Consider the following 27,372-nt stretch of genomic DNA (forward strand, 5'->3'; position numbering starts at 1 on the left):
GATTGAATGGTATAGACTTTCTCTTATTCATTTAAATCCACTCCCATTTTATTGAAAGTTCAGTTCACATTGGATTTATAGAATGCAGGCATTTTCATGAATATTTGAGACACCCATAAGTTTTCAAACTAGTGACATGCCCTTTGACTTTGATCTTCTCTAATAAACTAATGAAAATGACCAAATGCCATCATCTTCTCCATGTAACCAAAAGACCTTCATTTTTCCCAAAATCAACCAACTTGGTTAAAAAATTTAACCTTATTTCTTAATCTTAACACTCTATCCAACTCAACGTTAAAAGTTCAACAATAAGCCAAACTAAAGAATCTTTATAAATAAATAAATAAAATTATCTCTATCTATTCTTTTGAATTGGGTTTGCTCAAGATTCTTCCTAGAGGATAGGCTAACCAATGTGTAGGCTCACCACATGCAAATTAAACATTAAAACTACAAAAAATTAAATATTACTTTCACAAATATAAAAATTAGTATAACCTCATACATAACCGGAAAAACCTTACTTTTGTTTTCCCTCGACTTATTAGGAAAATGAAGATTTTTGTTAATAAAAATATCAACAACTGTCTTGGAGCTTTTTATTTAGTTTTTAGTTTTACTTTCGAAAATATTCTATAAAGATAAATATGGAGATCATTAATGCACTAAAATAAAGAAATAAGTGGAAGAATGTAGCATTTGGGAGTGAAGTGACGAATTGATTCCTAAAGAAAATGAACAACATCAAAGAACCTGTTCGGTCAATAAAATAAAGATGAAGATTTGAAATAAACTATATTTATATGAATTTCTGCCCATCTTATTTTTCTAATAAAAAATAACATTTTTGTAATGTGGATCCCATGCATCGAAGTAGGGGATCATTAAAACAAAAATCCCACACCATGAATCTTGCCTGATAGATCTCTCATCAGGGAAAAACAAAATCTTCTTTTATTTATTTATTTATTTATTTATTATTATTGAGAATTTTTTACTTATGACACATCAAACCCTTTGATATTACACAATTTTTTATTTACAGATTTGTGTACTAGAAGTAAAAGTTGGTGTGTTATGGATTGATTTAGGCGTGGTGGATCTTGACTCTGCTTCAGTGTAACGTTCAAAAAAAAAAAAATAATAAAGAAAGACTCTTGAACGGTGGGAATGGGGTGTATAAAAATAAAATAAAACCACTGTCAGTTCGTTGTCAGTCAACACCACTGACTTTAAGTCAAGAAATTGACTAAAATACCCTTGAGAAAGGCATACGATGTGGGAGCTTTTTATTTTTATTTTTATTTTTCAGATAGTAGACCCTAATAGTTTACTACGTGGCATTTTAAATTTGAGGTGACGGGGGCTTTCAATATAGGTCAATAAGTCGCTTTCTAGGGGTGTACCCATTTGTGAGGTTAATATGGTCATTTAACTGTAAATTTTCAGCGAGGAGCCGCGCGAACTGTCCAATTTAGAATAAGGGTGTTTACGTAATTGGATATTTCTCTTCCCTCTCTTATATAATGAATCCACTTCTCAACGTTTCCTAATACCGAACTCTTACAGAGTACAACAGTTTGAAACAGAGATCTGTTTACAGAGCTCGAAAACCATCCTTAATGGCGTCTGAGCCCAAAACCCAGAATCTTGAAACCAATACCCAGAACCTTAATGGAGAGTCACCAGAAGATGTTTTCCCGATTGAGGAAGTACGTCTTGTGGTACCGGAAACTGACGACCCATCACTCCCTGTGATGACATTCCGGGCATGGTTTCTGGGTGCTACTTCGTGTACTGTTCTTATATTCCTTAACACATTCTTTGCGTATAGAACGCAGCCATTAACGATTTCAGCGATTCTGATGCAAATTGCTGTCTTGCCCATTGGAAAATTCATGGCGTCTACGTTACCGAAGAAGGACTTAAAGGTGTTTGGTTGGAGATTGAGCTTGAATCCAGGTCAGTTTAATATGAAGGAGCATGTGATCATCACTATATTTGCGAATTGTGGGGTGTCTTATGGTGGAGGTGACGCGTATTCTATTGGAGCCATCACTGTTATGAAAGCTTATTATAAACAAAGCTTGAATTTCTTCTGTGGGCTTCTCATTGTGTTAACCACACAGGTTTCTCTCTCTCTCTCTCTCTCATTTTTTTTTCAAGTTCATGCATTTAGTTGTTGTTGTTGTTTTTTTTTTTGTTAACTGTAGTTATTGGGGTATGGATGGGCTGGGATGCTAAGGAAATATTTGGTTGATCCAGCTGAAATGTGGTGGCCTTCAAACCTTGCTCAGGTGTCTCTGTTCAGGTCTTCTCCTCTCTCTCTTCTTTCTTTTGTTCCCCTAAAAGTTTATTTTCTTTATAAATTTGATTTTTGGCGGTGGTCCTTCAAAAGGTTTTGTCCTGAAACTTTATGATGGAAGGGATTTAGAGATAATAATTATAAAGAATAAAAGAACAGAATAAATGCATCTGTTAATGGTACTAGAATTTTGATGGCCTGTTTGATTCGATTTGGTTATGGACTTTTCTATCCTCAATCATGGGTTGAAGTTTCCCCATCAAACAGACAGTTGAGATAAGAGGAAAAAAACACAGAATTCCTGGAGATCAGTACTGTCCTTGTTAGGATTAGTACTGTTTTTTCTAGGGATACATTTTTGTTGGGAATCTCTAGCATCTCATTTGATGGATGGTTAAGGGTAGTATTTTCATTCAATAATTGATAATTGGTAAGATTTTCTTGATTTGTAGGACCAAAAAATAAATATTATGTTCTTATTCTTGCATATCTCCCCTTTAAATTTATATGGTGATTTCAGGTGTGCTTCTTGTTCCAAAATTTAGTACAAATTCATTAGTAAAAGATGTTTCTATCTTGGGTGAGAGAAAAGTATTCGATGGTTTGCCTAATTTATTACTTGTTTTTTTTTACTTTTAATGGGTAATTTGCATACAATTAGTTACGCTCGAAGAACAGAATAAGTGAAGAAGCAATCCTTGTGTCACCTCACTTGTTTGTAGATAAAAGAACCCATAAATCTGCCCTGGAAAAGATTTTAACTCGGTCAAGAAAATGTTACTCACCATAATTTTGATCTTGCAGAGCTCTCCACGAGAAGGATCTTGGATCAAAAGGATTCACCCGAATGCAATTTTTCCTTGTTTTCATGGTGGCAAGTTTTGCATATTATGCTTTGCCTGGCTATCTATTCCCAATCTTGACATTCTTCTCATGGGTATGTTGGGTATGGCCTCACAGCATCACAGCTCAGCAGATTGGGTCAGGATACCATGGACTTGGAGTGGGAGCCTTCACCCTTGACTGGGCTGGGATCTCAGCCTACCATGGTAGCCCACTAGTAACACCTTGGTTCTCAATTGTCAATGTCGCTGTTGGGTTCATCATGTTTATCTACATAATCGTCCCTGTGTGTTATTGGAAGTTTAACACCTTTGATGCTCGAAAGTTTCCTATATTTTCAAATCAACTTTTCACTTCTAGTGGGCACCTTTATGATACCACCAAGATCTTGACTCCACAGTATGATCTCAATATTGCTGCATATGATAGCTACGGGAAGCTTTACCTTAGCCCTCTATTCGCCCTGTCTATAGGATCAGGTTTTGCAAGATTTACAGCAACCCTCACTCATGTGGCACTCTTTCATGGCAGGTAAACTTCCTTCGGATGAACCATTTCTGAATGCTCGAAAACTTTAAATTAGACTAAGAGTACATGCTTGCTTTTATTTGTGTATGTTATACGGATTAATGATAACTTCTCAGTATGTGACTATTAAGTTAGATTTATCCGATATTAAATTTCCTTTATGTAGTAGGATGAAGGGGACAGAAACAATTTTCGAGGGATCCCATTTAGGAGTTTCCTTGGCCGACAAATAGCGTAAAATGGTTGTAACAATCCCATTCATCTATGATTTTGGACAATGAGGGAAAGGAGTCTTTATCTCTAAGCTATAATCATATATAAACCTTAGGATTTCTCATTTACAAACTGTAAATGTCTTAGTCATTCCCTGTGGATGTGATTTTGACAAGATTCATCTTGCAGTGATATTCTGAGACAGAGCAAATTGGCAATGAAAAATGTGAAGTTGGATGTCCATGCAAGATTGATGAAGAACTACAAAGAAGTGCCACAATTGTGGTTCCTCATCGTATTATTTGGAACCGCTGGGGCCTCTCTCTTGATGTCCTTTGTGTGGAAAGGAAACGTGCAACTTCCATGGTGGGGGATGCTCTTCGCTTTCGGCTTGGCTTGGGTTGTTACCCTACCCATTGGAATCATTCAAGCAACTACAAACCAGGTATGCTATCAAAATTGGCAATTTTTTCAAGCTTTCTATTAAAAATATTTAAATCTATAGGCAAATAATATGTCATTAAGGTCTTAATGTATAAAGAAAAAGAAATTGCGGACTTTCTTATTATTTTGATGATCTTACGGCTATTTTGCAGCAACCGGGATACGATATAATAGCGCAATTCATATTTGGGTATGTCCTACCAGGAAAACCCATAGCTAATTTGCTTTTCAAGATGTATGGACGAACGAGCACCATTCATGCGCTCTCCTTCTTATCTGATCTGAAACTTGGGCACTACATGAAAATCCCACCTAGATGCATGTTCACAGCTCAAGTAATGCAATTCTACAACTCCTCACGTTAACTTCATGGAATGTCATTCTTTGCAATTCAGAATTAATTTAGTCTTTGTCTTTTTGAAGCTTGCGGGGACAGTAGTTTCTGCCACCGTCAACTTTGTAGTTGCATGGTGGATGCTTGGGAGTATTAACAACATCTGTGACGTCGAAGCACTCCACCCAGACAGCCCATGGACTTGCCCGAAATTTCGAGTCACCTTTGATGCTTCTGTAATTTGGGGCCTAATTGGACCAAGGCGATTATTTGGGCCTGGAGGATTGTACAGGAATTTGGTCTGGTTATTCCTCATTGGAGCTGTCTTGCCAGTTCCCGTGTGGCTCATGAGCAAAATCTACCCAGAAAAAAAATGGATTCCCTTGATCAACATACCTGTTATCTCTTATGGATTCGCAGGAATGCCACCCGCGACTCCTACCAACATAGCTAGTTGGCTTGTCACAGGTACCATATTCAACTACTTTGTTTTTAGGTACCGGAAAGGGTGGTGGCAGAAATACAATTACATTCTATCCGCAGCATTGGATGCTGGGACAGCATTCATGGGTGTTCTATTGTTCTTCGCTTTACAAAACGCGGGTCACAATGTGAAGTGGTGGGGGACCAAGCTTGACCACTGTCCTTTGGCTACATGCCCAACAGAACCGGGTATATCGGTTAAAGGGTGCCCTGTTTTCTAGTAGCCAGGTCATTGTTGCATTGGTACATCTCCAATAAGCTTCGGAAACCAAGAAAGTATGGAGATGGTAGAGGAGCTGAAGTAGAGTTGTTAGTATAAGTATTGGGGGACCAGGAAATTTGAATCTTGTACATTCTTGTTTTCTCTCTTTGAAAAGTGAAGGATGAGGGGAGGGTCTTGTCAGGGTGTTGGTTGCATGATTTGAGTGTTGTAGTATTTTCATTTTGGATTGCCAACCTCTAACTAGTTTTGAGGCTTCTACCCAACATACAATTGAGATGTGACGAAAAACAGAAGCTTTTTCGAGATCAATACTACTTCCTTAGGAATAGTTCTATTTTTTCTCGGAATTTTTCTCACTGGGATTATCCTCCCATCTCAGCTGTTAGTTTGATGGAGATGCCCCGAACCTCGTTTGAGGCTAATGTTTTTCTTTCTTTTTTTCTTTTTATGTGTATATGTTGCAATGAATAAAAGTAGTCACCATAATCCTTCTCAAGACTGGTGGGGTATTTTAGAATTTGAAAGCTAAGGTAGCAGGCCCAAAGGATCCCATGGTTTTTTCACCTCGTTGTCTTAACATGTGGCAAGTTACAACCCAAGTTTTAAATCTAGTTCTGAAAGCTAATAATACAAACCCAATTGATACACCAAAAGTACGAAGGCGACGATGCTGTGGAAAGTCAAGTCATTATCCCTTTGGCATGGTCTATGGCCCCATTATCGTCATTCAAAATCGAAAGTTCCCCTTTCGAACCCAGACATGGTAATGTACCTATGAGTCTAAGGAGGGGGATCTTGACTCGGGATAAACATTGGTGGCATACTTAACACATGCAAATCAGGCGAGAAGTAATGTTTCTAATGACGGGCAAGTTATACGTAAGAACCTACCCTTGGGATCTCTTTGGGGTGGATTCTTTGCTCAGGCCCAACAACAGAGTGGTCCAGTTGATGAATTTATCTGCCATGTGTACGGTGGACTTCGAGTTCTCAAGTCCATTTTTAAGTTGACATATCTCCTTTAGAGCTAATTCTGACTCTACAAGAAGAAAAGCACAGTAAACACCAAAAACTCAGAATAGGCCCAATTTAAAAACAAGCCCAACATCGTCTTTTATGGATAACCATGGTTTGAATGAAGTGGGCCTCCTTGATATATCGTCAAAATCAGAATTGCATAATATGGGGCCCTTTCACACATGACTACTTTTTCGAGTGTGAGCAAAGAAAAAGTTAAAAGGTTTTTCAATTCTACGCGAGAATTACAGTCCTTGTTTTCGTCAACGTCAACCCAGTCCTGTCAATGTGGGCCTATAGGTTGCGTTAGAGAATGTGCTTGGGTCAGTCTACTAATTGACTTCAAGCCACTACATTTTGGACAAAAAAATTTGGGTATCTGACTTTATAAAAACTTTTTGAGTGTTTGGATGTGATCGGCTCAAATTCGGGTTTGGAGTTTGTGGTTTGCCAATTTAAAACAAACTGGTTTGTAGGGGTAGGTAGAGAAAATTCGTTTTTGGGTTTGCTTTGGTTTTCTAATTCAGTTCGTAAGCTTGTTTCGCTTGTGCATATATATAATTCAAGTATACTGGTTATAATTACAATTATAATATTAATATTTTTAAATTAAATAAAAATAATTTAATAAAATAATTTAAATTTTAAATATAAACAATGAAAATAAAAGAAAAATTAATTAAAAAAATATTTGGTTCGCCAAGCCAAATTGGTGGGTTCACTGAACCAAATGTTTTGATTCGTCGAACCCGACCAAAATTCGATGACTTTGTGATTCGTTTGATTTTACGAACTGTACTTTAAACTGGTTCGCTTTGTACTAATTTGTGGTTTAGACTATTAGAAACGAATTGGGCAACATAGGTATGGAGAAAGAGTGGAGCCTCTCTCTTTTAACATGAATGCAAGTAGTTTTACAAGTTATACTAAACTTGAAAAAACTTAATATGACCATTAATGTCAATTTAGATTTATTTTATTTAAAATTTGGAGATAAAGCAAATTGAAAACAAATGATAAAATATATATATATATATATATTTGAATGTAATTGTTAGGGTTGCAAGTTGCAATTTAGGTAGGCGAAACCATAACCTGGTGGATTGAACCAGATCTTGGGTCAGGTTTGAGCACAATTAGCTAGGGTTTGGGATTAAGTTTGAACCATAATTGAAAATCCTAATTAGATCCAAATCTTTTTCTTCTATTCTCTCGATTAGAGCCAAGTCTATAAGATAGTTTTCAACCATCTTTTTTGAAAGTAACCGTTGAAAACAATTTATTTTGACATTTCTTTTTATATTAAGATGGTTGAAGGCTTTCTTATCTTTTAACGCTACTAAATATTACATAAAGTTCTTCAAGTTTTCATTTAAATTATGAATTCAGCTTAAAATTGGCCAATTCTCCTAAAACTTTATTAGTTCAAAAAAAGGTTAATTTTAATTTCGAAATAATAAATATTATAGAGAGAGTTTTTATTGTCACACCGACTTTTATTAAAAGCACCCCCAAGGTGTGTGCTAAACTGCTAATTCTTTGGTGATCTCATTTGTTGATCCTCTTGGATGGTGAGGTTAGTTAGTTCCAGTTGTGAGGTTAGTATAGTAATTTAACTAAAGAATCAGCGAAGAGCCGTGGATGGCATGCAAGTGCAATCCACAATAGTACCATTTTGAAGAAACCATAAAAATAAAAAAAAGGACATTTCTGTAATTGAACCTATCTCTTCCCTCCCTCTATTTTAATGACGGCCACTCACCCAACGTTTCCAAATACCGAATTCCTACTCTCTTAAGATTTCAGTACAGAGACAGACCTCTGTAAACAAAGCTCGAAAATCACCATTAATGGCGTCTGGGACCAAACCCCAGAATCTTGAAACCAACACCCAGAACTCTAATGAAGATTCACCGGAAGAAATTTTCCCGATAGAGGAAGTACGACTAGTCGTGCCGGAAACTGACGACCCATCGCTCCCGGTGATGACATTCCGAGCATGGTTTCTGGGTTCTACTTCATGTACAATTCTTATATTCCTCAACACATTCTTCACGTTTCGAACGCAGCCATTAACGATATCTGCGATTTTGATGCAAATTGCGGTCTTACCCATTGGAAAATTCATGGCGTCTACGCTACCGAAGAAGGAATTAAAGGTGCTGGGTTGGAGATCGAGCTTGAATCCTGGACCTTTTAATATGAAGGAGCATGTAATCATCACTATATTTGCTAATTGTGGGGTGTCTTATGGTGGAGGTGATGCTTACTCTATTGGAGCCATTACTGTTATGAAAGCTTATTATAAACAAAGCTTGAATTTCTTGTGTGGGCTTCTTATAGTCTTGACTACTCAAGTAATTCTCTCTCTCTCTCTCTCTCTCTCTCTCTCTCTCTCTCTCTCTCTCTCTCTCTCTCTTTGTGAGTTTTCAAGTTCATATATTTAGATTTTGTTTCTAATAATTGCAGATGTTGGGGTATGGATGGGCTGGGATGCTAAGGAGATATTTGGTTGATCCAGCTGAAATGTGGTGGCCATCAAACCTTGCTCAAGTTTCTCTGTTCAGGTCTCCTTTTTTTTTTTGTTTTTTTTTTTTTCAATCTTTAAAGTTTATTGTTGTTATAATTCTGGTTTTGGTGGTGGTGCTTCAAAATGTTCTGTTTTGAAATTTTATGGTTAAAAGAGATTTAGATATAATAATAAGGAACAGAATAAATGCATCTGTTAATGGTCTTTGATATCTTGTTTGATTCGTTTTCATTAGATTTCTTGACCTGTAACTTTGTGGGAAGAAATAAATAAATATTCTGTTCTTGGTCTTGTACTTCTCCCTTTCAAATTTATATAGTGATTTCAGGTGTGCTTGATATTCTGGAATTTAGGACAAATTCATTAACAAAAGATTTTTCTTTCTTTTTGTGGACTTGATCGAAAGGGAGAAAGGGAAATAGAAAACAAAGTAGACTAGAAGCTTAATTACTTATTTTGTTACTGATTTTAATGGGGAATTTGATACACTTAAAGAACAGAATAGGCGAAGAAGCAATCCTTCAGTTTCCTCACTTGTTTGAAGATAAAAAGAACCCATAAATGTGCACCAGAATGAAGAAGATTTTGAGTCTTCCTTGAATAGGATTTTACTTCACGTCGATCATACTCACCATAATTTTGCTCTTGCAGAGCACTCCACGAGAAGGATCCTCGATCAAAAGGACTCACTAGGATGCAATTTTTCCTTGTTTTCATGGTGGCGAGTTTTGCATACTACACCTTACCTGGCTATCTATTCCCAATCTTGACATTCTTCTCATGGGTATGTTGGATATGGCCTCATAACATCACAGCTCAACAGATTGGGTCAGGGTATCAAGGACTTGGAGTGGGAGCCTTCACTCTTGACTGGGCTGGGATCTCAGCTTACCATGGCAGTCCACTAGTAACACCTTGGTTCTCTATTCTCAATGTCGCAGTTGGGTTCATCATGTTTATCTACATAATCATCCCTTTGTGTTACTGGAAGTTTAACACCTTCGACGCTCGAAAGTATCCAATATTTTCAAGTCAGCTGTTCAATTCTAATGGGCTCACTTATGATACCACCAAGATCTTGACCCCACAGTATGATCTCAATGTTGGTGCATATGATAGCTATGGGAAGCTTTACCTCAGCCCTTTGTTCGCCTTGTCTATAGGATCAGGTTTTGCAAGATTTACAGCAACTCTAATTCATGTGGCACTCTTCAATGGAAGGTAAACATCTATTGGACAAACCATTTCTGAATACTCAAAAACTTCAAACTGGTAGATTAAGAGTACGCCTCTTTCACTATGGTAGCACTTTGTTGTAAATTACATTTGATTATTGAAGCTAGATTTATCCGGTGTTAAAATTTAATTCATATAGTAGATGGAGGGGACGAAAACAATTTTAGAGGGATCCCACATAGGATATTTCCTTGGCCAACAATTATTTTAATGATTGTAACAAATCCCATTCATCGATTGTGTGAAATGGGAGAAAGGAGTCTTCATCTCAAACTACTAATAATATCTCAATAATAATAGAGCTTAGGATTTCTCATTTAATACATGTAATTGTCTTAGTTATTCCCTATGGATGTGATTTTGATCAGATTCATCCTGCAGTGATATTCTGAGACAGAGCAAATCAGCCATGAAAAATGTGAAATTGGACATCCATGCGAGATTGATGAAGAATTACAAAGAGGTTCCAGAATGGTGGTTCCTCATCCTATTATTTGGAAGCATTGGGCTTTCTCTCTTGATGTCCTTCGTGTGGAAAGAAGACATACAACTGCCATGGTGGGGGATGCTCTTCGCTTTCGGTTTCGCTTGGCTTGTCACCCTACCAATTGGAATCATTCAAGCAACTACAAACCAGGCATGCTCTCAAAATTTGCAATTTTTCAAGCTTTCTGTTTGTCCAGTTAATTCTATAGGCAATTAATAAGACATTAAGAACCTAAATATCTTACTATTTCATTGTTCTTATGGCTCTTTTGCAGCAACCCGGATATGACATAATAGCACAATTCATATTCGGGTATGTCCTCCCAGGAAAACCCATAGCAAGTTTGCTTTTCAAGATTTATGGACGAATCAGCACCATTCATGCACTCTCCTTCTTATCTGACCTAAAACTTGGGCACTACATGAAAATCCCACCTAGATGCATGTTCACAGCTCAGGTAATCCAATTCAACAACTCCTCACATTAACTTTGTGGAATGTCCGTCACTCTTTGCAATTTAGAATTAATTTAGTCTTATCTTTTGAAGCTCGCTGGGACAATAATTGCTGGCACCGCCAACTTTGCAGTTGCATGGTGGATGCTTGGGAGTATCGACAACATCTGTGACATCAAAGCTCTCCATCCAGACAGCCCATGGACTTGCCCGAAATTCCGAGTCTCGTTCGATTCTTCTGTGATATGGGGCCTTATTGGACCAAGACGGTTATTTGGACCCGGAGGATTATACAGGAATTTGGTCTGGTTATTCCTCGTTGGGGCTGTCTTGCCAGTGCCCGTGTGGGTCATGAGCAAAATCTACCCCGAAAAAAAATGGATTCCCTTGATCAACATACCTGTTATCTCTTATGGATTCGCAGGAATGCCACCCGCGACTCCTACCAATATAGCTAGCTGGCTTGTCACAGGAACCATATTCAACTACTTTGTTTTTAGGTACAAGAAAGGGTGGTGGCAGAAATATAATTACGTTCTATCCGCAGCATTGGATGCTGGGACGGCATTCATGGGTGTTCTATTGTTCTTCGCTTTACAAAATGAGGGTCATAATTTGAAGTGGTGGGGTACGAAGCTTGACCACTGTCCTTTGGCTAAATGCCCAACAGAACCAGGTATATCAGTTAAAGGGTGCCCTGTTTTCAAGTAGCCAGGTTAATGGTTAGAGGAGCTGAAGATAGGACTGAAGGGTGTGTTCAGTTGGTTATATATAGAAGAATTTGAATAATTCACATGCTTGTTTTCTCTCCATTAGAAGTGAAGGAGGAGTGGTGTAGTATTTTCTTTTGGATTCTTAAACAAGGTTTGAGGCTCCCCATCAAAAAATATGATTGAAATGTGAGGAAAAATACATTCTTCGTCGAGATCAGTACTTCTCTAGCAATTAGTACTAATTTTTCTCGTGATCTCTTCGATAGGAATATCCCCCCATCTCAGCCATTGGTTTGGTGGAGAGCCATAACGTCATTGAGTTGTATATGTATGTTTAGCAATGAATAAATCAAGTGGTCTCCTTGATAACCATGAATTGAATCAAGTGGTCTCCTTGATAGTGATCATTAGTGGGAAGAATCTTCCACAAGTGAGGCTTTTCACACATGCCTACTATTTCAAATGTGTGGACGTATCAGATTGATTATTTTCTACTGATATAACCTAATTTTGTGATGGAAAATGGCTGTGTCCCCCCCCCCCCCCCCCCCCCCCACCTTGTCCTCTTGTATACAATTCAAAGTTTTTTTCTTTTTGAGGTTGATAGAAAACTTTGAATTATTGAGTCAAGCTTACTGTTGGTCGACGACTTTAGTGACACTTTCGTATTGAGGATGGTGTTTAATCCGTGGACGAATTACCATTGTATAATGATAACAAAATCCTTATTTTTTTACTTGGTGAAATACAGAAATTGACTGCCTTTGATACAAAATTTTGAAAAAAATAAAAATAAATTGGGTACTGATACTTGCAACATCCAATGTCCACATTTGACAGTAACATTCCCAAGAAATAATTGAATGTCAACCCCAAATTTAAACGATGGTGATTTTCTCATAAATTGTGTGATTAACCGTGTTCTCTTGATGTAAATATATTCTTTCATAAATTGCAAACTGAACACAAATTCAATATTTTTTTGGCCAAAAAAAATATGACAATTTTAAGCTAAATGGATCACACCATCAACAGTCATTGATATGGGATCACTCACTCACACCATACCTAAAACACGTGCATTGTTATAAGATTCAATGAAAATGTAGATGTATCTCTTTACTACTGGCAAGGAAAATGCATTTTTGTGTTCCAGTCTCTTACGTCCCAGTTGTTTTTCTCTTCATAATACATTATTAATTAGATAAATTACTTTTTAAATATGCTGTCACCTCAGTCTGAGAGATTTGAAAAGAGATGTGATTTTCTGTGCAGCTGTGCATCTCAAGGAAAAAGATCTATGATTCTTAACCATGCTATGTCGGAGGGGCGTCAAAAATCATTATTCATTTTCAAATCCTCATAACTTTTAAGATTATTGATAAAAATGACTCACTAAAACATTTGCAGTTGACATGGCAACACACAAAACCGTAAATCGTTTTCCTTGTGTATCCTGAAGAAAAAAATCTATGATTCTGTGCACTTGCCACGTCAACTGCATACAAACCTCGTAGTTTTAGCGCATCATTTCATCAGGACTCAACTTTTAGACGGTACCTCTATTAACAAAGAAAAATTGTTACATTTCTCCGATCTTTATAATATTCATTTTTTTTATTGTATTTTTATTATAGTAATAACATTTAATTTGGTGTTAAAACTCCTAAAATTTTGATTTTTTTCACTAAAATTGTGTTAACGAAATAGTTTTTACCTTATAATCTAAAATACCTCAATGATCCATCAGTAGGATTCTTGCTTTCCAAATATCTGCTACAGTTTGCAGCAAATTGCAATCATTTTCTCGATGGAAAAAAGAAAATTTTGCTTTGTTTTTATAAGAGAATTTATATGTATGTGCAAAAAATTGCATAGATTTGTGCCCGACAGAGCGCAAACCAGCACTGGACAAAAGTTCAAGACAATTTGCAGCACATAATTTTGTTTTAAGCTAATCTGCATTGATTTTGGTACCAAGTACCGGGGCCAGGGGTTTCACAAATTGTTCTTTGGAAATGTTTTCCAAAACAATATTTTCGTAAAAGAAATTTTCTACAGTTATGAAAATTCCCAAAACAGTAAAGAAGTTGCAAGAAAATTTTCCAAGCTTCCATGCAGGGATACCCCAAAATCAAACTCATCTAAGCCACTTTATATGTTTGACTCAGATCTAGAACTTGAATTTGCAAGAAAGATGACGTTAACACTAGGGATCATACATAAGATCTCAGTCAATATTTTAACAGGTGCACTTGTGGCATAAAATCCCATTTTCGTTCCTACGTGACGTGGGTTCTTTCCCACTTGTCTCTGCTAAGCCCCAATGACATGATATCATTTACAGTTCAAATATCATTTACATGAGAAGCTAAATACTTCAACATCCAGACATGTAAGTCACAGATATTTTTTTACCTCTGCAAGGACTTGTAGAGGACCACGGTCACATATTTAGCAAGAAAACGGTGTGTTGAACCAAGTGCCAACACAGACTGATCACTCTTCCCTTTCTGCATGTACAAATGGTTGAGTACCACGTGCTGCGGTCTTGATAAAGAAGAAAGATTATTGTCCAGATAGAGTGATGTCTCATTGAGTTGTGTCATCTGTAGGTGTGGTGGGACTAATGGTGGCTCCTTAGCGTAATCTTCGGAGCCAAGGTACACATTGTTGTAGCTCGAATCTGGGGACTGAGGAGGTTCAAAACCAGCGATGCTCTCCAAGTGCTCTGGAATGTAATCCTGCACCACATATTCTTTGATGACTTGGTACGAGGTTGGTCCTACATTCCCATCTTAGAACTATTGCCTAATATAATGTCCATAGGCATCTTATTGCATGTAAGGCATAGATAAAATCTTACGAAAAAATAAATTATTTTTTAAATGTAAGATTATATGTATCTATTGTGTGTTCAAGAGTAATTACTGTTCAACACCCTAAGCTTTACCCGTCACTTTAATAAACGTGTTTTGTCCTACATGGGTTAGAAGTTTTGGATCCTCACCATAGAGATCATCCTCACCATAAATCAGCCTATTCCAAAACTTCTAACCCATGTAGGACAAAACACGTTTGTTTAAGTGTAGGGTAAAGCTTAGGGTGGCGAATGGGACCCATCTATATATATATATATGAAAGCCACTCATGACAGTGATCATTGGCAAACACAGAAAATTGAAACATATCATGAGCAATGTCAAGTGTTATATACTCTAGTTACAAGTTATGGCAATCCTATCAGATAAAGGAAATGGATCCAAATTGAATAAAGGTTCCAATGACTTGGCATCGATGATAAATAGGGAGGAGCATTCTATGTGTGTGCTGCAATTGGTCAGGCCTTGTAGAACTCTAATATTCCATCCATGGTTCAAAGTTTCGTACTGTTTCAGAATGTTTCGGCGGAACATTACGGTTTTGACCAAGACCTGAACGAAACATTCAATGTTCATGAATTTTTCAGAATGCCTTGGAATGTTTGGGTCGAGACCTTTTCAATTTTTCTCTTGAGCGTAACATTTCATTTGTCCCATCCATTGCTATCAATAGAGTTCACGTTCAAGTAGAGAAGCTGCATCCTTGTAGAATTTTCTTACAATGTCTAATGTTCCTCCTACTAAACCGCCTCCTACCCAGCATTTCTACTAGTGGTTATCACTTGTCTTAGGTTCAGGAAAGAGGCTAGAGATGTGAATCATACAAACACTCAAACACTACCAGAAATATAGGATCAAAAATAACCTACATGAAAACCTATACAGGATGCTCTCATGCCACGAGTTTGATGGATAACTAGTGCAATAGAAAGAAAAAAAAATTTGCTCACAAGAAAGTCAATCAGAGATATCACAGAATGCCAGATCGACCAATTGCACAAAGCAGCATGCATTGAGGGCATCCCCAATTTACAAAACTACCCACGTTAGGCACACCAAGCAAATGCAAACAGAGGATCCAAAGGTTCTGAAAGAAGCTAAGAAACAAGCAACGGATGGATTGAGCTCTGGCCTAGCTGATCTACGAGCATAGCCCTTATTTTATATATCAAAAATGAGAATTCAAACGTCGATACAGGTCAATATGAGCTGATGAAGCTTGACTTTCCCGTGAGCAAAAAATTTCTCCAACGGAAGTGGCAGTTGTAATGAATGAAATTTCATCCTTGGTATCAAATGGATATTGTTTTTTTCAAATTGACAGTATACACCACAGAGGGGAAAAGGATGAAACACCCAAAATGGCAGTAAAATAAACCCATGCCAACCCTTCACCTAGGTGGCATATCCAAGAAGGAATTAGAAGCCAGACTTGTCTCCCGGCTTCTCATAAGAATGTTTTGGAAGATGCATAACACCATATTTCATCCAAAGACACATAATTAGCATTGTTAGTTAGTAGTCCTACAACTTTTTATTTTTATTTTTTCACAGTAAAAGCTAAGTCCCAAGAACATTCCACTTGTATAAGAATTTTCCTTGTTGGATGATGTGTCATACAAATGTTGGACACATACCAACATACCTTTAAACAAACCTTAATTTATTCAATTTCTTTTGCAATCATTTATGGAGTGATTATATCTTGAAGCATGAAATTCCAATTCTTTATATCAATAACACCTTGTTTGATTTCCTAAGAACAGTTATGTTAGGCAGTATAACACCTTGTTTGATTTCCTATGAACAGTTATGTTAGGCAGTTGTTTTGAGAGAAAAAAAATTCTCAAGAGATACCCTTCCCTGAAACAGAATGCAAGTCTTTTTTTAGTATTAGAGACATCCTCTATTGTAGCACTTTGCTTTCGAACATAATCAGCACTTTGGATTTGGCATGTACACAAACACAATTTATCTAATTAAGATAAAAAAGAGATAACATCAACAAAACTGACATCAGATATAGACGCAAATTCTGGGTCAAGAAAGAGCAAACACCCAAAAAGAACTAAATCAGAAAGTGACTCTTGGATTTTGGAATCTAGCCAGAAAAGTAGCAAATGTCTTGCAAGTTCCATTTGTCCAAGTAAAATTTTTAGGAATGACGGTGTTTTCAAATGACAGAGACGAAAATAAACCATAATACAAGTAAATGACAATGATGTCTCAGCTACCGGAACTTATTAAGGGCCTGATTGATTCAGCTGCCAGAATCTGCTGTTAGCTTCTGCTGTCAGAATCTACTGTTAGAATCTGCTGTCAGAATCTGAAACACTGAAAAGCTTGCTTGATAGAGCTTTTTAAAAGTGCTGTGCTGTCAGAATCTGCTGTCAGAATCTGGTAATTACTGTTTGATACAGCTTCAAGAATCTGCTGTATTAGGGTAAAATGACCAGAATACCCTTAAGGTTGATAGTGCACCCAGAATACATTAAAAATTATCAAAATACCCCTATAAATATATAATTACACTAGATATATATATATATAAATATAATAAAATTATATAAAAAATTAAAAAAAATAATTGTATTAATTTTAAAATATTTATAATTCTATAGAAATTTTGACAGCATCTCCTCTTAAAAATGGATATATAAAATTTTCCTGATAAACAAAATACTTGCATAATACACAATCCAACATCTACATTACATCATATATATATAACACATCCACATAACATGGATATGTATAACACAATACAACAATTTTCTTCTTTCAAAAGCAAGGTTCAATGGATAAAGGTCAAAATCAAAAGAAGAAATTTTTTTCCATCAAGCAACACTAAACTGAAGAACATTTCTTATTAGAAAGGCAGAAAATAGTTGGACGCACCTTCTTAAGGGTAACCTCGCATTCCAAATGTCTTCCTACAACTTAACAATATTGCCCAAATCCACTTTGAGACAAACAATTTTGTTGAGATCGAAATAAATAGTGGAGGTCCCCATCCTAACCAGTGTTATTAAAGGTGGCTTATGCCACAAAGCGTGCCTCAAGACGAGGCTTGTTAAAAGTGTTATAGAATTGCACTCCTCCAAAGGCTACTAGGTTCCTCCTGGACCTCTTAAGAAATTTCCCGAACAAGATGGTATTCAAAAGAGTCGTCCTGACTATTCCACAAAAAATCCATTATCATTCTCTCTAGTTTTTTGGATAGATAACTCACCCAAAAGAGAATACCAAGATAAGAAGAAAGCAAGCAATAGGTTAGCAGCTAGCACCTTGCATCCACCCCATAAGCAACTCTAAAAACCTAGATCTTAGTAAGATTAATATAAGCCCAAAAATTGTCTCAAAATAACAAAAAAACATTTCTCAAAAATCTTAGATGGAAATGAGAAGCACCCAATAGAAATGATGTAGTGCCAAAAAAACTAAATATGAGGGACATTAAGCTAACATCCACAACACACATCTTCAATAAGAACTCCTTCCAAGATATGCCAACCCCTAAGCCCATAGATCGATTTTATATTTAAATTATATATATGTCTTACCAAAAAAAAAAAAAAAACACCCATGACATATACCTTAACAAATCAAAGAAGAAAGCCTAAAAGGACATATGGTGCAAAAGAAGCACATATATGAGATTACCTTAAAATCCTCTACCCACCCCCCTTTAAAAAAAAACAATCCCTATTAAGAACCATCGTCACATAACCCCATTCTTATAACTAATATTTGGTTCAATATGAGGATAAACTTTTGGTATGTCATTCCAAAATTTATTGTATAAAATTTGAGTCTTATCCAACCAAAAAACCTAGAAAATGGTAATAAAACCTTCAGATTATTTCAAAAATCTAAACCAAATCCACCAAACAGTCTAAAGTATAGCCCAAGAATTGGTGCCCAATGGCATTATAGCAATGCATAGTTCATCATTCCATTATGATCCAAAACAGAGGAACCTATCAACTATCACTTTGTTTTTCTTCTTTTTCGGTTATTTGAGTGAATAAGCTGGAACTGGAATTAAATCCAGGATTCCAATTCAATTATAGGCAAACCCAAATAATTTAAAGTACAGTTTCATTCAAGATTTATCTGTGTCAAATGGATTCTTCAGCTGTATAAAAAAAATTCTGAATTATTTACAAAATCTCAACTAAGGATTCAAATACTAAATCGAAATACAGATTATATAAATTTTACATTGAAATCTAAAATCGAAATTAAAGAAAAAAGGACCAAAATGATGATGAAATGGAGAGATAGATTTACCTTCAGAGCCAATCTAGAAAGGAATCCCAAATTCCCAAGGTGTTAGAAGTAAGATTCAGATCTAAAGTACTTTCTGAATCTGTAGGTTCTTCAATCATATTGAGATTTCCAATATTTTTCAATTTCTCCTTGTCTAATTTCTCGATCAACAGTCCTACACCCAAGTAATCCTCTTCATCTTCATCATCAATGATTTCTACACCAGCCATTTTCTTTCCCTCTCTTTCTCTTAGCTTTTCCCTCTCAACTTCGGCTAAGAACTCATTAATGGTTGCATCAGAAGAAGAGCAGAAAAAGCGATGGTGATGATTTGATAATCGATCCAAATGACGAAAATTCGAAATGGGTTTGTTCAAGAAATGTAAAAATTGAGGTTGGAAAGTGAGGAAATAATGGATTTTTTGTCTGGAGAGATTGAGAGGGGGTTTAATGGAGGGTTTGTTTGAGAAGGAGAAGAGCACCAGCACATTGTGATTTGGTTATTGAGGTAGCCATTGTTGTTAATTAATTGTTGATGGGTTTCGATTTAACGAAGACAACGTTGTCGTCGTCAATGGGTTTCGATCTGAAAAATGGTCGTCGTCGTCAAAGTGGGTCACCGCTGCTATCGAAATCGATGAGAGAGAGAGAGGTTGATAAGGATGATCGACTGAGAGAGGTATTTTCAAGCCTTAGGGTTTACCATCGTCGTCGATGGGTTTCGCTTGAACGAAGCTAACGTCGTCGTCGTTGTCATCAATAGGTTAAATCGGTGCGGTGGTCGTCGTCGTCTTCGTCGTCGTCAATGAGATCAGTCGCCGCTGCTGTGAAATCGAAGGGTGAAGGTACAGTCGACGAACGAACTCAATATAATCGCGGATAGACGATAGAATTTCCAAAAATCTAGAAGGGTATAAATGTCATTTCACATGACTGCGTTAAAACGCTGTTGCGCGAAGCGTCTCCCATCCGCTTTTCAAAACAGCGGTTAAAATTGGTAAATTGCGTTAAAAATTTCAAAACGCAGATTTTAAAAGCTCAATCAAGCGCGCAAAAAACTGTAAAACTCCGCTTTTTGACGCAAACGCAGATAAATCTGCGTTTAGAAGCGCAATCAATCGCCCCCTAAGGTAATGGGTCTAGATCAATTGGCTCAAAACTGAGAGAGGATACAAATGCACTCGAATTAACACAAGTCATGGCTTTGGACCAAATCGAATAGAGGAACAGGACCTTCAGCAGACCCCAATTTTTTGGGATAAGGTTTTGACAATGATGATGATGATGATGAATTCCAGTTTCGAAATTACTAGAAGCAGAACTAAAAATGAAGGATAAATGACAAGATGACCATGTCATGTGAGTGAACCTTAGCAGCAAGAAACTTTTAAACATCACCAGCTCCTTCCAACAGCTATTGACCACATTAATGCTATAATTTTGTCTGAGAATACTTTTTTGTAGTGATCATATACTTTTTTCTTTAATTGATTCCTGTATTGTTGAAATGCAAATTTTTATTGATATAAGCAGGAAAGAAGTTAATTTCATAATTGCATTAAGAATTAGTAGAACCAAGCCTGAGTATGTGAAGTGTAAATTTGGTACTGACACCCAAGAATAGGAAAGTCCAACAAATTGATGGTCTAGAAATACGTCAAGGTGATCGCATTTGTTATCTAAGGTCTATTATACATTAGGATGGAAAGATTAAAGATGTTGCCCATAAAATCAAAGCTAGATGGTTAAAATGGACGTATGCTTTGGGAGTGCCATGTGATTAACACACACAAATCAAATTAAAAGGAAAATTCTATAAGACCGCAATAAGACTAGTTGTGATTTATGGAACTGAATTTTGACTGTCAGTAGTAAAAAATGATCATGTTTATCAATTAAGTGTAGCTGAGATGATGATGTAGAGATGGATGAGTTGGAAGATTATGAAAGATAAAATTAGAAATGAACACATTTGAGAAAATGTAGGAGTAGCAACAAGTAGCTATAAACAAAGAGAGTCGATTCAGATGGTTTGGGCATGTTCAACGAAGGCCAATTACAACTCAAGTTAGAGGACACATTCAAGTTGAAGATTCTAAAAGAGGAAGAACCAAATCCTTGGGATAAGTCTTTGATGATGATCACATTATTTTAAAAAAATTAACTGCAATAGATTTAGGTTCTTTTTTTCATTGCAAGCAAGTCCGTTAGTGGTAACTGGGGTTAGTAGATGAAAGCTTGGCTCCTCTCTTTTTCTCTTTTGTTTTTAACTTCAAAAACAGAAATACGGATGACAATGATGATGACATTTGGAAAAAAAAAAACAACTAATTGAGATAGATTTAGTTTTTTCTTCCGCTGTAAGCAAGTTGGTTACTGGTTACTGGTTGGTAGGTTAGCAGATGAAAGCACGGCTTCTCTCTTTTTCTATTTTGTATTTAACTTCAAAAACAGAAATACGGATCTAACGATTTAGTGAATCTCCTGCCTGTACGTGATGCTAAGTCATGAGGACTGTATGTATGGTCAAACAACTCAAACTTTAGATTTCCCCACCATGTATAATGGCTTCAGATCCTACATATGGGCACGGAGTAAATGACCACTTCTAAAATAAGAAACCAATACTATAACAATGGAATTTGTTCACTCTAAAACGAAGCATCCATGCATTAATAAACTGATTCATCTCCTATTTGAGTGATTGACATGTTCTAACAGGAAACATAACAAGCACTTAAGAAATACTCTATCTGTTGAACATCACTTATATGAATAACGAAGAAAGGGATACGAAACAGAGACATGTTTACCACAGAGTCGCAAATACTTGAAATGGATGAGCATAAAATTTTACCTGCAAGTCCAAAATGTTATAAACATTCCCCGTATCATCATGGGCCCATGGCAGGTCAGGGGCATACCTCCAGTGTCCATCCACAAGAAATCTGTACTGGTAGACACCTGATGGGAGCACCTTCATAATAGTGAAGTCTTTGCCTGATCTCTGCAAGGACTTTCTGCAGGAAAGAGACAAGAATGTTACGATAGAGCAAGATTTTGGAAGTATGGTCAAATTAGAGAATGAAAAATAAAATAAAATTGCTATGCTTCCTGGTACTTCGTCTTCCAGTTATCCCATGATCCTTCCACAGAAACTTCCTTGCCACCATGGCTCCATGTAATCATTGTTGGTATTCCTTGCTCACAGAACATATCCTCATATTCAGTAGAAGTTTGCATCCATGCATGAGTTGGATTGTCCATGTCATCAGGTCTCTGCAGAGGAATTACGGGAACCTAGTTTGGAAAAGAAAAAGAAAAAGACTTTTAGCCTCTAGTTGCAACGTGTTAACCAACCAACTACTCCAAAAGACCAACCTGTTGGACAGGGAGAGAACTATGAAGATAAGAGAGTCACGGGGCTTGATTGGGGCATGAAAAACCCAAGAGTGGAGGAAAATATACACTCAACACTCTCCCTCAACCATTAGGATGGAAAGAATCGAACCCGTGACCTATATATACAAACCTAGCGCTCTAATACCATGTTAGCAAACCAACTACTCCAAAAGACCAATCTTTTGGAGAGTGGGAGAACTATGAATATAAGAGAGTCACAGGGCTTAACTGGGGTATAACACACCTGAGAGTGGAGGAAAATATATACTCAACAATTATAATATAGAGGTCTTGATGCTCATGTGGCACTTAATTGCAAATCAATTATAGTGTAATTTACGTGGTTTCCGGATGATTGCATGCATCCGAAGGGATTAATCATTTCTTGTCAGGGGGTTGGGGCACCCTCCATCACCCAAATATATGTGTGTGTGTGTGTGTGTGTGTGTGTGTGTGTGTGTGTAATTTAATTACACGAATAAAAGGAATAATATACTATGCCTTTCGGTTGGTTGATAATAAGAGGTAGTAAAAACCTAACTGCACAGAATCATAGACATTCAACAACAGAAACTAATTAAGTGGATCAATTACAAAGATAAACTATGAAATTAGAAAAGAGGCTATAAGCCATATTAATACCTAAATTCCATTAAACATGCAGAAAGATCAGGTAGGTGCATTAATTATGCAACTGGAATTTCCTATACATCATTTAATCTCTTAAACAATGCCATGGCTCTAATCAGAATGAGCCTTACTGTTCTCCACACTAGCACTCTGTGTTCTGTAAACCTCGAGCACAATGACGAGGAAAACTCTTCATTATCTTCCATTGATATTATCGAAGTGCAATTCCACCACAAAATAACTAATATACATGCATGAACCAATCTCTGAAAGCGTGAGAGGAAGGCCAAATATAACACTGATCGAGGTAGTAAGAAAGATACGAAACATGCCTTGAGTGAAGATACAGCTGAAAGTAAAGTTGAATGGTGAAATAGAATTCAAGTTGCCAAACCCAAATTTGGGACACTGGGTATTCATTCCTTTTACATTTTTATTAAAGGGTTCCCACTAGCTGAATGTGTGGACTAGTGTTTCAAGTAATTTTTTGCAACTGATATTATTTGTTGAATGAAAAATTCCTTCTAAAAGTTGGCAACTTGAACAGATTCCCTATGTTCTGTCGTGAGAGACTTTAGTCCCGCATTGGATAGGACTGGAGTAGAGAGAACAAGTGGCATATGTGTCACTAGGCTATGGGCCTTGTAAACTTTACCAGAAGAGGTGTAAGGAACACCACATGCACGAGCCAAGCATAGCCACACCAGTCTTGGGTGTGTATATATGACCGTGCAAGCACCCACTAGCCCAACGTATCATGTTAAACTTATGTTTCTACTTTATTTCTTTTCATTAACTAGACATATCAAATTCTTTTTGACAGTTTTAGAGAACTTAAAGATCCTCATATTCTTTAATATTGCAACCATTTTTTTGATAATTCGGTCTTAGTGGAATGATTGAAAGATGCTTAGCCCTTAATGGAGTATTTTAAAGAGAAAAATTGTGGGTCTTTAGGAGTCCATACAAACTCCGGTATTTGCTACTCTAGATATAGAAGAACATGCACAGAAGCTCTCGACCTAAATCCTTAGACCTCTGATTTCTTCCTTTTTATTTTTGGAACCGAAGTATCTGAGCCTCTTAGAGAACCCAACTAATCCTTGGGGCATGTGCAGTCCCCTTCCCCCCACCTCTGATTTCTTCTATCATTTTTCTTTTTTCATTTTTTGAAAACACAGGGTTTCCCCGCACACTTTTTGGGATGAAACTAGTCCCTACGGTCACACACTCCTACCTAATAGATTTTTGTTAGTCCTTCTCTCTAAAATTAAATTACTAAACGTTCATACACCTTTGAAACACCCATTTTATATAATGAACTTCTATCGAACAGATAGTGAGTACCCAAGAAAACATGTGCAGAGGACAAAAATGAAATAGAATTTACTTGAGCATTTTTCCAAACAGAAGTACTAGAATTCGGATTCATTTCATTCTTCTTCCAAAAAAAAAACACATTAAATTCTCATACTATAAACTCACAAACAAACTATAGATGCAACATTTAACAGTCTCAATTAAAACTAGTTTTAAACAAACAAGATAGCATAAGATATAGATAAGCTAATGAAGGGAAAATTTTGAAATATAATTAAAAGAAATATTTCTTATCTCTTACAACCCAAATTCAATCTACCCATTAATCTAAATATATGCAAATTAAACAAACACCCATATATATTTGATAAAAGTGAAAGAAAAACAAAACCTGAGGAGTGAACATCAAAGGTGACCGAGTGGCTCTGGGACTATGTGGGGGAGACTGACCCATCAACACTGGGGAACCCCCACAACTCTGGTCAACCTCCTCCATGTCCTGCCCATGAAACTGCCCTTCTTCAAACCCAACTCCAGATGAGTTATTACCCCCATCTCCTCTAACACTAACATTGCCCATTACAGAGAAAACTAAAAAACAAACACAATTATCAGAATCTAAATCATGTTTCACAAAATCCCCTCTCAAAGTCTAGTAGAAGAGAGACAAAAAAAAACCCATCTTCCTCTCACCCAATCAACTCACAAAAACGTTTGATTCGCTAACACACCCATCTCTTTGGGCGAGTTGAAGAAACCCAAAACATAGAAATTATTGAAGGGTAGGTAACATGATTTGCAGCTTTGCTTTGCAGGAAAGAGAGCCTTTTTTTTCTCTTTTTCAATGTTCTTTTATTTACTTTTATTGTTAAGACTTCAGAAGAGCACCATTTATACAAAAAAGAGATTTTATTCTCCAATGAGTTTGGAAGATACTATAGTGGCCTAATGATGTAATTTTAGTTAAGTAAAGACATTAAAAGGGAATGTTGCTATGTCACTATTGGAAGATATTCAATTTTTCGGTTACCCATTTTGCCCCTCTTAATTGTTTGTAACTATGAATTAGGTTTTCATCTTAGGGTCAAAGTTACTATAATACCCCTTAATAGCTAATAATGTAGCGTAATTAAGTCTAGAATTACCATTCCTTGGAACCATTATAGTTTGCATTGTTAGAAGGTTAGTTTCGGGATTGGAAGATGTCCTGAAAATGAGTGAAAATGAGATGTTTTGTTAGAACGAAAAGGTCAATGAATGATTTATTTAAATGGTGATTTTGAAATTTTCAGTAACTTTCAATTATATGTAGAGCTTAGATCATATACACTCAAAGCATTTTTATCCAAACATTAATTGATCGTGTACTAACAAACGATATATATGCATTGTCATTAGAAATCAAGATATTGGGATTGGACTTGACAATCGATTCTTGGAATTTGTGTTTAAAGTCATGATTTTATTTTGTTAGGATTTCTATATCTGCCCCCTTCCTTTTACTTGTAGGTATGAAAAGGGGTGGCAAACTCTAAGTTTCGCACACCTCAAAACATGTCATGTAAGCCACAATCCAAGGAAATTACAAAAATGATATATTTTAAGGATTAATTTATCATATTGTGGATTACGTGGAATGTATTGAGATGTGGAAGGAGGGTTTCAATCCTCCAATTGTTCATAGGATCCAGATTCCTATATGTATGTATGTATGATAAATTATTTGATCTCATTAGCAATGTTGTTAGCGAATCCTCTAGCACAAGATTCCTATAGCACGATTTCAACAGATGAGAGAGAGAGAGAGAGAAAAAGAGAGAGCTGTACTGGGAAAAAAAAAAAAAAGCATCTCAACCCTCTAGTAATCATGACTTATATTTAATTTAAAAAAAAAAAAATCTCCAGATCTATGCCTTTAAAAATGTAAGGTTATTGAACTCCCAATATTTTAAGTGTAAGATTTAATTGTATCACTGACATGGCATTCTTTCAACCGTTGAGATTGTGCTACATGGTGTTACAAGAATCTTGTGCTATAGAGGATCCGTTTCCTAGCAATGTGTGCTTTTTTTTTTTTTTTTGCGACTATGAAGTATTTATTAGTTTTTTTTCTTTTTTCAAAAAGAGTCATATTCAAATAATTTATGTTAACATTGTTATTATATTATTTTTACAGAGTTCAGTACTATAATATCCTTTCGATTTAGTATCACGTGGATAATTTTAAGCTGTCTAAATTTAAAAAATTATTAAATCATTTAATTGCATCAAATAATATCGTCCCACGTGTAATTTCTCTTTACAAATAAGATGTTAAAAATCTCTATCAGAGATATTTATTAACACCTTTACTATTAATTATAAAATTGTAATTATATTCCTCTATTACAAAAGTGATATAATCTGCTTATATTACTGATTCTTTTTATTTATGTATGAAAAAATTCTACTATTTAGACAACTATATTAAGTATTAAAAAAATGAATAAGTAAACTGCCCCTACTTGTACTAAATAGTAATGATTAGAGACTAGGAGGGATTCTGTCTGATACTGATGTAGAAGGTAGGGGTAGTTTAAAGGCATTCTTGGATGGTTGGTTTTGATTGTCCAGAAGGGTAGCTGCAACAACCAAAACCTCAAATAATGAGAGAGAGAGAGAGAGAGAGAGAGTGTGTGTGTGTGTGTGTGTGTGTGTGTGTGTGTGTGTTTCACTCAGGCAACCAAACACCCATCAATACAGAACTTCACCATCATATTTATTCCTAAAATAAATAAAAATATATCACTAAAATGCCCTTTTCTTTTCTGTATTTCAATGGTTAAAAAGAAAGGTTATAGCTTTGTGCCAAGGTAATTTTGTACACATGATAATAGTGACCTACATCACCTCGAGATTCAAGATAACATCTGATTCATGGAAGTTTCTGAGCTCGACTTAGCTTGAAGTCAAACACATTGTATGCATCTTGACTCTTGAGGTTGGATTAATCTTATATACAATTTAATGGTAAAAATTGACGATCCATGATTCTTGAAATTGTAAACCACTTT

The 27,372-nt window shown here is 36.2% G+C and overlaps 3 protein-coding genes across 3 annotated transcripts; 2 read left to right on the forward strand and 1 right to left on the reverse strand.

The window, feature by feature from the left end:
* Positions 1 to 1,544: 1,544 nt before the first annotated feature.
* On the forward strand, positions 1,545 to 5,872 carry LOC147411741 (oligopeptide transporter 3-like). The gene is made up of 6 exons (XM_086451775.1): positions 1,545 to 2,132; positions 2,217 to 2,314; positions 3,113 to 3,682; positions 4,082 to 4,337; positions 4,489 to 4,671; positions 4,760 to 5,872. Exons 1-6 carry the CDS (start codon positions 1,626 to 1,628, stop codon positions 5,372 to 5,374), a joined length of 2,229 nt encoding a protein of 742 aa, XP_086307901.1. The 5' UTR covers positions 1,545 to 1,625; the 3' UTR covers positions 5,375 to 5,872.
* Positions 5,873 to 8,162: 2,290 nt separating this feature from the next.
* Positions 8,163 to 12,198, forward strand: LOC147411742 (oligopeptide transporter 3-like). The gene is made up of 6 exons (XM_086451784.1): positions 8,163 to 8,750; positions 8,863 to 8,960; positions 9,575 to 10,144; positions 10,541 to 10,796; positions 10,921 to 11,103; positions 11,194 to 12,198. Exons 1-6 carry the CDS (start codon positions 8,244 to 8,246, stop codon positions 11,809 to 11,811), a joined length of 2,232 nt encoding a protein of 743 aa, XP_086307910.1. The 5' UTR covers positions 8,163 to 8,243; the 3' UTR covers positions 11,812 to 12,198.
* Positions 12,199 to 13,950: 1,752 nt separating this feature from the next.
* On the reverse strand, positions 13,951 to 25,199 carry LOC147411743 (SNF1-related protein kinase regulatory subunit beta-2). Its single transcript, XM_086451794.1, has 4 exons — positions 24,711 to 25,199; positions 22,089 to 22,267; positions 21,825 to 21,987; positions 13,951 to 14,557 (listed from the first exon to the last, which is right to left on the reverse strand). The coding sequence occupies exons 1-4, from the start codon at positions 24,897 to 24,899 to the stop codon at positions 14,228 to 14,230; spliced, it is 861 nt and encodes a 286-aa protein (XP_086307920.1). The 5' UTR covers positions 24,900 to 25,199; the 3' UTR covers positions 13,951 to 14,227.
* Positions 25,200 to 27,372: the final 2,173 nt, after the last annotated feature.

The sequence above is a fragment of the Akebia trifoliata genome, chromosome 1 (assembly GCF_017979445.1).
Source record: "Akebia trifoliata isolate Shusen 1 chromosome 1, ASM1797944v1, whole genome shotgun sequence".
NCBI classification, from domain to species: Eukaryota; Viridiplantae; Streptophyta; class Magnoliopsida; order Ranunculales; family Lardizabalaceae; genus Akebia; species Akebia trifoliata.

Bases quoted from the DNA above. Each gene is read 5' to 3' on its own strand.
- LOC147411741 (XM_086451775.1), top strand. From the start codon at position 1,626: ATGGCGTCTGAGCCCAAAACCCAGAATCTTGAAACCAATACCCAGAAC. The intron at 3,683-4,081 runs GTAAACTTCCTT...TTCATCTTGCAG, and splicing joins GTGGCACTCTTTCATGGCAG to TGATATTCTGAGACAGAGCA. The intron at 4,338-4,488 runs GTATGCTATCAA...GCTATTTTGCAG, and splicing joins TTCAAGCAACTACAAACCAG to CAACCGGGATACGATATAAT.
- LOC147411742 (XM_086451784.1), top strand. From the start codon at position 8,244: ATGGCGTCTGGGACCAAACCCCAGAATCTTGAAACCAACACCCAGAAC. The intron at 8,961-9,574 runs GTCTCCTTTTTT...TTGCTCTTGCAG, and splicing joins GCTCAAGTTTCTCTGTTCAG to AGCACTCCACGAGAAGGATC. The intron at 10,797-10,920 runs GCATGCTCTCAA...GCTCTTTTGCAG, and splicing joins TTCAAGCAACTACAAACCAG to CAACCCGGATATGACATAAT.
- LOC147411743 (XM_086451794.1), bottom strand. From the start codon at position 24,899: ATGGGCAATGTTAGTGTTAGAGGAGATGGGGGTAATAACTCATCTGGA. The intron at 22,268-24,710 runs GTTTTGTTTTTC...TTTCCAAACTAG, and splicing joins CTTTGATGTTCACTCCTCAG to GTTCCCGTAATTCCTCTGCA. The intron at 21,988-22,088 runs GTACCAGGAAGC...TCTTTCCTGCAG, and splicing joins TGGGATAACTGGAAGACGAA to AAAGTCCTTGCAGAGATCAG.